Raw genomic sequence first — 9,576 nt, 5'->3', positions numbered from 1 at the left:
TTTCGGCGCGGGGCTGCGACGACTCGCCGACCTTCTTCGCCTTGCCCTTCTTCTTACCCCGCCCTACTCCCTGGCTTTGAATGAGAGTTTCAGAAACGTCGTTAATATCAAAACCCAAGTCCGCTAAGGAGAAGGTCTCCGAATACTGTGCATCCGTTGGGGTCGATGTGTGCGAAGAACCGGTGGAAAAATCAAAAGTCGGCCGATAGGCGTTGTCCCCCCCGTGCGTCGCCTGCGACTGTGGAATCATATGTTGCGCCGGTGGCATCATCTGCTGCGCCGGTGGCTGCATGCCGGGTGCCCACCCCGGCATCATCTGCATAGGGGGCTGCATGCCGGGTGCCCACCCCGGAATCATCTGCTGCCACGGGTACACGTTGTAGTACCCGCTCATTGGAGGCCAACCACCTCCCCCAGGAGCCGGGGAAGTATGGGACCCTGCCCCGGGAGTCGGGGGCGTCTGAGACCCTACACCGGGAGCCGGGGGAGTCTGAGACCATCCCCCGGGATTAACTGGAGTACCTTCGTAGTTGTTCTCCATTGCTCGTTATTGATCTTGTACAGAAAGTAAGGTAGAGAGAGAGTACTCGTTAAAACAAGTGGTGCGAATGAAAATGAGGTTCAACGCGCGTATATATTGTGTTTTGCGAAAAAAAAAAAAAATATTTAAATCCGACGCCGGTTTGGCGCCGATCCGGGAGCCACAATGGCGCCCGTGAGGATCGGCGTGGGAACCGGCGTCAGCGCGGGAATCGGCATGGCGACGCCGATTTTGACGCCGATTTCGCCCACGCCGGTTCCAATGGTTCGGCGTCAAACCGGCGTGGGCGAAAAATCGGCGCTCCGGTGGTGACGCCGACCATTGGAGATGCTCTTATTGATTCAAACATTTCATGCCTTTCTTTTCTCAATTTTTTTCTTCTGGTAATCACATGCAAGTTGAGAAACTCTTTCAATATTGCATTAACACTAATTTTGTCTTTTATTTTCAAAGAATTGCCAGAAAAATTTCAAACTTTGGTCGATTTATAGTTAATTTTAGTTATATCATAATTTTGGTATTTTTTCATTTGTCTTATTGATTTGGATTTGAGGATAGTCTAATAATTATAAATTTATAATTCATATTTTTAAACTTAAATTCATATTTTTGAACTATATACAAATATGCATTTTGAAGTATGGGTTTCAACTTTCTACCGTCATTAGTGTCATTCACAATATCAATTGAACTTCAGGCAATTAAAAAAACATTGATGGAAACTTAAACCAACTAATCCAAGTCAAATTCATTAAATTATGGATTAAAATTTTTTCTTATTTTTAATTCCCATGCTAGACAAGTTTTGCCAGCCCATAAACCTCCCACTCGCCTTTTTTCTCTATTTTAAATTAAGAACTAGTAGTAATATATTTTGTGTGAAAAGTGTTATGCACCTCCCCAGTTTCTTTGTTTCATTTAAAATAATGGCCCCATAATTGTATTCCGTGTAGACTTCAAACTCTTATTTGTTGCATTTGCATACACGTGTATAATTATGCTTAAATAACCCCTAAATTTCATTGTGTGTGACAATTTTCGCACCGTATTTCGTTCCAATTAAAATAAATAAAGCATTACTACGATTAGGTTGTCATATTCATATGATTCTAACGTCTAAGACCAGTATTAATTTCAACATGGCAGTTACTTAATTATCTGGCCGCATTAATAATTAAATTGGAGTAAATTGCCAAAAAAATAAAATAACCATAGATGATCCATTTTAGTCAACTTTTAAAAATAGTCGATTTATAACATTTTTATTCATTGTCGCATATAATCTCAAATTTAGAAAAGTTATGCCGATGTGTGTGATGGAAACAAAACATTTGGCTGATTATTATTTGATACATCTAGTACCTAGTTAGCCAAATCTTTAGTTTTTATATATGTGTCTAGCTAGATTTTTTTTCCACTGAGACAATTAAAATATACTCAACCACAATTAAAATTATACAGATATAATTAATATTTTTAAAACATTCTGAAATTGATCAAAACTTATAAATTTGGCCAATATATTATGTCGAATTGTATGTCGAATAATATATCTCAAAATCCTTCATATCAATATAAATGCTTTAAGTAATTAATCAGTCAATCAATATTTCGACCCTGCGCACAAAAAATATTAAAAAGACAAAACAAAATTCAGACCACGAAAAAAGGTAATAACACAAAATAATTACTACTATCATCGAAGAAAAAGCATACGCCACAGAACACGCGCTCGCGTACGGAAAATGTAGGCACTCGCGTGGCGATTGAAGGAGATCCCCCCACATGGGATTGTCTGGGCGCGTGCGAAACAACAACGTTATCGCCAAAGTGGAAAATGGAGTTCCCAAATTCCATGAGGACGTTTTGGCTGAGGTGATTGCACATCGAAACCAGAGAAAAGAAGACACATGCCCTTTCTACGGTCAAGATTCCATCTTCCATCGATGCCAGCCGTTGATCTACCAAACCATAGTTAAGCTTCACCTATGCTTGGTTATGGATTCCCCCCTTCTCTCTTTCTTTTGTCTGATGATGAGATGAGAGAGTGTGGTTTCAGCTTTACCCCTTTAACATGACTGAATGGGGTTAGAGAGATGGAGATGAGGATAGATTTTTTTTTTGCTGTACAAACTCAATTAATTGCTGGATCTAGGTTTTCCTTTTATTAGTTCCAATTGATTTTGGATCTTTTTGTTAAATAAACCGATTAATTGGGGAAATTTTTTCCAATCGGCAGTTGGATTTGGTGTTGAAGATCTTGCTCTATCGAGATTTTTTACCTTTTGAATTTTTTTTCTATCTCTGTTCAACTTAGTAATCATCACCTTTTGATTTTTGGATGATGATGGTGATAAGTGAGCTCAGAATAAACTCTCTTTCCATTATCTTATAGTTTTTCAACTCAATTCCCATTTTCAACCTCCCAAGACAGTTGATTTCTTCAATTTCCTCTTTCTCAGCTTCTCGGATCTGTTTGTTGCTGTGAGATTCCACCTTCCTATCCGCGGAAACACCACCAATTTCAGATCCGAAAAATTAGGGTTCTTCATCGATGTGTCTGTTTCAGTTTCAGAGCGTGATGAATTACTTCCCGGAGGAAGTGCTCGAACACGTGTTCGATTTCCTGACCTCGCACCGCGACCGGAATACGGTGTCGCTGGTGTGCAAATCGTGGTACAGCGTGGAGCGATTCAGCCGCGAGAAGGTGTTCATCGGCAACTGCTACGCCGTGAATCCGGAGCGGTTGATTGCTAGGTTTCCGCGGCTCCGATCGTTGACACTGAAAGGGAAGCCTCATTTCGCGGATTTCAATCTGGTGCCTGATGGCTGGGGCGGCCACGTGTACCCATGGATCGAGGCGATGGCCAAGAGCGGAATCAATCTAGAGGAGCTGAAGTTGAAGAGGATGGTGGTGTCGGATGAGAGCCTCGAGCTGCTTGCGAAATCTTTCCCCAATTTCAAGTCTTTGGTTTTGGTCAGCTGTGAAGGGTTCACTACCGTTGGTCTTGCTGCCATTGCATCCAATTGCAGGTCTGATTTTTTTGGTTTCATGAATTCGATTATCTTCTTTATTCCCTTTCGGCTGTGTGGTAGTTGACCTGCTATTTTGTGCTTTCGGGACTTGTTGTGTTATGGAAATTTGGTATTTTTTGGATTTGCTTTGATGGATTAAATTAAGTTGTGAGCTTTCATGGTATAGAGTTGTTTTCTTGCTAGTTTGAGCAATTTTGAGGTATTTATTTTCATGCTGAACTTGTAGTTAGTTGTTCTGTTATGCTATTGGTGATTTTGGTTTTGTGTTGAATATAAATATGGTCATGATTGTGGATGGTTAGTAGTATAATTTCAATCAAGTTCTTGGCTTTTATGGTATAAGTAGTTTTGTTGCTGTTTTGAGCAATCGGAACTTGCTGGGCTAGAGTTTTTTCATGCTGAACTTGTTGATGTCCTGTTATGCTGTTAGTGATTATTGGTCATGATTGTCGATAGTCATTATGAATTCAATCAAGTTCTTGGCTTTTAGAAACTTGCTGTCCATAGTCATTATGAATTCAATCAAGGTCATGATGTCCAGCAATCGGAACTTGCTGGGCTAGAGTATTTTTCTTGCTGCTTTGAGCAATTGGAATTTGTGGGCTTGAGTTTTTTTATGCTGAACTTTGTAGTTGATCTGTTATGCTGTTGGTGATTTTGGCCTGGATTATTAATTTTGTGACGATTGTGTATAGTACAAGTTTGAATCTCTTTCTTTATAAGAATCGCAATTTTGTCTATTGAAGGTTTGTAGTGGATTAGATTCGTGGTCATAGGAGTGTTTGCTTTGAGTGGTACAAACCATAAAATCGTAATGGCTAAACTGCCATTTACATTGATGGTTTGGTTAGTTTTGGACTTGTTTAATCCTTCAAAAACTCGATCTTACCACACTAAACTAACACCTCGTGTAATATGTGGAGTCAGGTTTTTAGTTGTTTATACAATCAAGTTGTTCCTCTGTTAGTTCGAGGATATTGCTTCTCAGTTGTTGATGACTCGACCTTTCATGACAGGTTCCTCAGGGAGCTCGATCTGCAGGAAAATGAAGTTGATGATCTCAAGGGCAAGTGGCTCAGTTGTTTTCCAGAGAGCTGTACCTCTTTGGTCTCGTTAAATTTTGCATGCCTCAAGGGAGAGGTTAACGTTGTTGCTCTCGAGAGACTGGTTGCAAGATGTCCCAACCTTAGGAGTCTAAGACTGAACCACACAGTGCCTCTGGAGGTTCTGCAGAAGATTTTGGTTCGAGCTCCTCAGTTGAGTGATTTGGGCACTGGCTCCTTCACCCATGATCCGGACTCGGAGACTTTTATCAAACTGAAAAATGCTATGAAGAATTGTCATTCAATTAGAAGCTTGTCAGGGTTTCTGGATGTGAATGGACGCTGCTTGCCCGCTATCTACCCAATCTGCATCAGTTTGACCTCGTTGAACTTGAGTTACGCCCCTGGAATCTTCAGTAATGAGCTTATAAAGCTAATCTGTCACTGCAAGAAAATAGAGCGGCTCTGGGTTTGTTTTTCTCCTGTTGAGCTTGTTTTGTTGTAGCTACTTGTTTCTCTTTTCTTTCCCCGTGATTAATTGAGGTTGGACGTTATCTACGCAGATTTTAGATACCATCGGAGATAAAGGACTTGGTGTCGTGGCCAACACATGCAAGGAGCTACAGGAGTTGAGAGTCTTCCCATCTGACCTCTATGGCGTGGGAAATACAGCTGTAACGGAAGAAGGGCTTGTTGCTATATCAGCTGGATGCCCAAAGCTGAACTCAATCTTGTACTTCTGTCAGCAGATGACCAATGCTGCCCTCATCACAGTAGCCAAAAACTGCCCTAACTTCATACGTTTTCGGCTGTGCACCCTTGACCCAATTGTACCAGATGCTGTAACCAACCAACCACTCGATGAAGGTTTTGGGGCGATTGTCCAGTCATGCAAGCGCCTGACACGGCTATCAGTCTCTGGCCTTCTGACGGATCAAGTCTTTCTTTACATAGGCATGTATGCTGAGCAGCTTGAAATGCTCTCTATCGCGTTTGCTGGTGACAGCGACAAAGGGATGCTCTATGTGCTCAACGGGTGCAAGAAACTGAAGAAGCTGGAGATCAGAGACAGCCCGTTTGGTAACATGGCACTTTTATCGGACATGGGGAAGTATGAAACAATGCGATCCCTTTGGATGTCCTCATGTGAAGTGACCCTCGGAGGATGCAAGACTCTGGCTGAGAAGATGCCGTGGCTTAATGTTGAGATAATCAACGAGCACGAGGCTGGTGAGGGGGAGGGCGAGGCCAGCTGTGATGATAGGCATAGAGTCGAGAAGATGTACTTGTACCGGACCCTTGTTGGGCCTCGGAAGGATGCCCCTGATTTTGTTTGGACGCTGTAAATGCGGCAGCCGGAGCGAGCTGTTGCTCGTATGTATTAATTAGCTCTAGGTTGTTAATTTAGACACCACCTGTTTATGTATTTGCTAGTTCACTGATGTCTTATTGTTGTTATATATGGAGAGGGGGATATTCATTTGACTTCAAACTATGTATCTTGCTTTCGTTTATATCCACAACCTCTCACCTCTCTCTCTCTCTCTCTCTCTCTCTCTCTACACTTGCTAGTATACTGATGTGCCTAGTGGCACTGCAATTTTAAGCACGCCTAATTTTTTCTAACTCCAAATTTCTTTTTTATGGACGAATAAACAGACAAAGTGGAAGAAAAAACGGCAAGTGAAACACCCATAAACTAAGAACTATAAGAGAAGACAATCCAATTGTATTTCCGCGAGGTTCTATATGTCCAGAATCCAATTCAACAGTACTTGCATATTACCAAGATTACAAATACAGCTTAGGTAACTTAATGACAAGAATTATACGAGTAGACATTGTCATAAAACAAATAATAGTATTTCCATGAGGTCCTCGTCTTGCACGGTTAAGTCCATCACTCAGAAGCAGCATTCTTCCAGTACGCAACAGCAACAAAGGGCCGCAAGACTGCACATTAAACGAATCACCTTCACAATTATGATTCACCTAAGATGCTTTTGAGTGGCTAAGAAAGGGTAGACTATTTACACCAAATTAAGATTAAAAAAAAGCTACTAGTACCTAGTCAGATGATTAAGATTGTGGACTGGTGGTAGCAAGTGGCAACATTTCACATATCAAGCAATATTCATAGCCTTATTTGATTAATTTACAAGCGAGGAGTATTAAAGAGTAGCATGGCTGAACAAAATTATATTCTTGAAAACATTTGAGCACAGAAGGCAATGTGATGAAAGTAACAGTTTGAATCCAGATGAGGTTTACTCTTCTCCAAGACAATGTGATCAAATGGTTCATAAAACACACTATATCGGTATATACTCATGATCGAATCCTTCACAAGCCACTCGCATTATTTCTCTAGAGTACCCATCATCCCTAAGAATTAGCACCACCAGCATTAAATCATGAACCAGATTATTAGCTCTCTAGAGCCCCATCATCCCCAAGAATAAATACTTGAAGAATTTAGTACATCAAGCATTAAACCATGAACCAGATTATTACTAGTTTTCTAGAGTGCCACATCATCCTCAAGAATAAATACTCCAAGAATTTAGTACCACCAGCATTAAACCATGATCCAGATTATTATCAATGAATTGTATCCAACCAAAATCAGTTCCCTTAGTTAATGGCCATCAAACAAAGCTCAGAGAGCTAGTTCATACTAAACTATACAGGAAAAGAACCACAATCCGCAATGGGTCTAAAAGTATTCAAAGGCTATTAAACAATTATCCCAGGGTCACACTAAGTTCATTATCAAGATTCCTCAACCAAATATTGTACACTATAACACACACTATCTTTCATCTTTTTTGCACATTCTGAGCCTCACTTAAATTCCAATAACCTAGATTAATTTAGCTGTAACAGTTCACTCATACAACAAGAACATACAATCACAATCACAAATTGATCCAAAAGTAGATAGAAAATTCAGAATTAGCATACCAGCCTTGGAAAAAGGAGGAACCATCATCGTGATCACAATGGTGAACGTGGTAGGAAGGTGGAGGAGGCGGAGATCCATGATTGAAATATCCTTGATATCCCCCGCCGTGCTGCTGCGGCGGAGGCGGGTACGGATACCCTGTCGGCCGAGGGGGCGGGTACGGATATCCCTCGTGCAGTGACGGAGGCGGATATGGATACCCCTCGTGCGCTGACGGAGGAGGATACGGATACCCCTCTGGCGGTGGCGGAGGTGGCGCGGACGGATACGCCGACGGCGGAGGGTACACCGTCCCATACCCTGAATAATCGAACAACACAATTTCGATTAATTGTGCAACTTTCAATCAATCAATTTCGAGCGAAACGCATTGTTTGTTGAAATTAAAATTGAAATCAAAACATCAAATTTTTATAGAATTGAGGAAAATTGACCTGGAGGAGGGTAATTTTCGTGCGGCACTTTCTGATAACTCATCTTCGATCCAAACGCCTAATTTTCTCCTCGAAATTGTTCTATCGATTCAAAACTAGTCGACTTTGATCAACAGCTGATGATAATTTATAAGATGAAGTAAATTTACAGCATTGGATACTTCTAGTAAGTGAAATTCAATAAAATAAATTTAAATATAAAAAGAATTTGTGTAAAATGAATCTGGGCCGTAAATTTGGGCCCACCTTGGCTATAAATATGGGCCGAACCTGAATATAGGATGGTGAAGACTATACAGGGAGATTAAATGATATGGAGTAAGTAATACTCCATTCGCCTCGAACATGACTCACTTTCCTTTTAATTTATTCCACCCAAAATGACTCATTACTAAAAGTAGAATTCCTTTATCTCTATTTTATTCTCTCTCTTACTTACTCTCTCCACCTAATACAAAATAAAAGTGCATAAAATCTCGTGTCGCCCAAGAAATGTGTCATCTTCCTTGGGACGGAGAGAGTATTATATTATGTGTAGCTCTTGAAATCCACCCCACCCACCTCCTCAAATATCTACTGCTAGTCTACTATTCCCTTCGTTTTATAGTAGTGAAAACGTTTATTTTTGGCATGCAATTTAAGAAAAATTGTGTTAAGTCAGTTAAGTAAAGAAAGAATAAAGTAAAAAATGAAAAATGTAGAGAGGTGAAGAGAGAATAAAATAAGAGATAGTAAAGTAAGTGGGAAGAAATATGTTGATTTTTACTAAAAAAATGAAATGACTCCACTACTATGGAACGTAACAAAATGACAAAATGACTCAATTACTATGAAATGGAGGGAGTGCTACTTTCTGACCGAGTCAAACTTGGGTCGGGTCGGGTTTGTCTTGCACTCACTATGCGGCATGAGCACTACGCACACATGAGCATTGCGCTAACTAGTATGCGCAAACTTTAAGTTAATCATTCTGTCTCAATTTCTTAGTCTTTGCTTAATAATTTTTGTATTAACTTAAACAAGAATGGAATATTTTGTAAGATTTATGTAAATTGTGAATATTAATTTAAAATATTAGTGATATATTTTGTGTATAATGCAATTATTCCAACAAAATGTCTCTAAGTCAGTAAATTGTAAATTGATAAAATATATGTAGTACTAAGCAAATATCATTCTCAGGTGTGCACACACGTCAAAAAATCTTCAAACAATATATCTCACCAATAAAGTAATCCTAATTGTTTATCAAATCATGATCAAGTGTTAAACTATGTAATAAATTTTGTAAATCTAAGAATATTTTAAAATATTAAAAAAATACTATCTCACTAATAAATTAATCCTAATTGTTTAGCTAGTAGTGGTACCAAGGAAGTTGCCCGTTTACCAATCCACATCATGTGACTTGATTAATGTGAATCATTTACATCTAGAAGATTGATGAAATCAAGAATTATGTGACCTCCCCAAAAATCACACGGCTAAGGGTGTCCACTATAGGGGGCGGACAGCCCCCTCCCACCGCCGCCCCCCTTCTCTTCCCGCCGCGCCCCC

General features: G+C 40.1%; 2 protein-coding genes across 2 annotated transcripts; one reads left to right on the top strand and one right to left on the bottom strand.

Annotated features, from left to right (window-relative positions):
- Positions 1-2,569: 2,569 nt before the first annotated feature.
- Positions 2,570-6,134, top strand: LOC121793045 (protein AUXIN SIGNALING F-BOX 2-like). Its single transcript, XM_042191244.1, has 3 exons — positions 2,570-3,574; positions 4,594-5,089; positions 5,184-6,134. Exons 1-3 carry the CDS (start codon positions 3,096-3,098, stop codon positions 5,964-5,966), a joined length of 1,758 nt encoding a protein of 585 aa, XP_042047178.1. The 5' UTR covers positions 2,570-3,095; the 3' UTR covers positions 5,967-6,134.
- Positions 6,135-6,320: 186 nt separating this feature from the next.
- Positions 6,321-8,171, bottom strand: LOC121767719 (cysteine-rich and transmembrane domain-containing protein WIH2-like). Its single transcript, XM_042164044.1, has 3 exons — positions 8,020-8,171; positions 7,585-7,885; positions 6,321-6,573 (listed from the first exon to the last, which is right to left on the bottom strand). The coding sequence occupies exons 1-3, from the start codon at positions 8,060-8,062 to the stop codon at positions 6,525-6,527; spliced, it is 393 nt and encodes a 130-aa protein (XP_042019978.1). The 5' UTR covers positions 8,063-8,171; the 3' UTR covers positions 6,321-6,524.
- Between the last annotated feature and the right edge of the window lie 1,405 nt (positions 8,172-9,576).

This window comes from Salvia splendens, chromosome 2 (assembly GCF_004379255.2).
Source record: "Salvia splendens isolate huo1 chromosome 2, SspV2, whole genome shotgun sequence".
NCBI classification, from domain to species: Eukaryota; Viridiplantae; Streptophyta; class Magnoliopsida; order Lamiales; family Lamiaceae; genus Salvia; species Salvia splendens.
This window is presented reverse-complemented; position numbering and strand designations above follow the sequence as displayed.

What these genes read in the sequence shown, in the direction of transcription:
- LOC121767719 (XM_042164044.1), bottom strand. Translation starts at nt 8,062, where the DNA reads ATGAGTTATCAGAAAGTGCCGCACGAAAATTACCCTCCTCCAG. An exon ending in CGAAAATTACCCTCCTCCAG is followed by an intron (nt 7,886 to 8,019) that starts GTCAATTTTCCT and finishes TCGATTATTCAG; the next exon opens with GGTATGGGACGGTGTACCCT. An exon ending in TCCTCCTTTTTCCAAGGCTG is followed by an intron (nt 6,574 to 7,584) that starts GTATGCTAATTC and finishes TTTAATGTGCAG; the next exon opens with TCTTGCGGCCCTTTGTTGCT.
- LOC121793045 (XM_042191244.1), top strand. Translation starts at nt 3,096, where the DNA reads ATGTGTCTGTTTCAGTTTCAGAGCGTGATGAATTACTTCCCGGAGGAA. An exon ending in GCCATTGCATCCAATTGCAG is followed by an intron (nt 3,575 to 4,593) that starts GTCTGATTTTTT and finishes CTTTCATGACAG; the next exon opens with GTTCCTCAGGGAGCTCGATC. An exon ending in AGAAAATAGAGCGGCTCTGG is followed by an intron (nt 5,090 to 5,183) that starts GTTTGTTTTTCT and finishes TTATCTACGCAG; the next exon opens with ATTTTAGATACCATCGGAGA.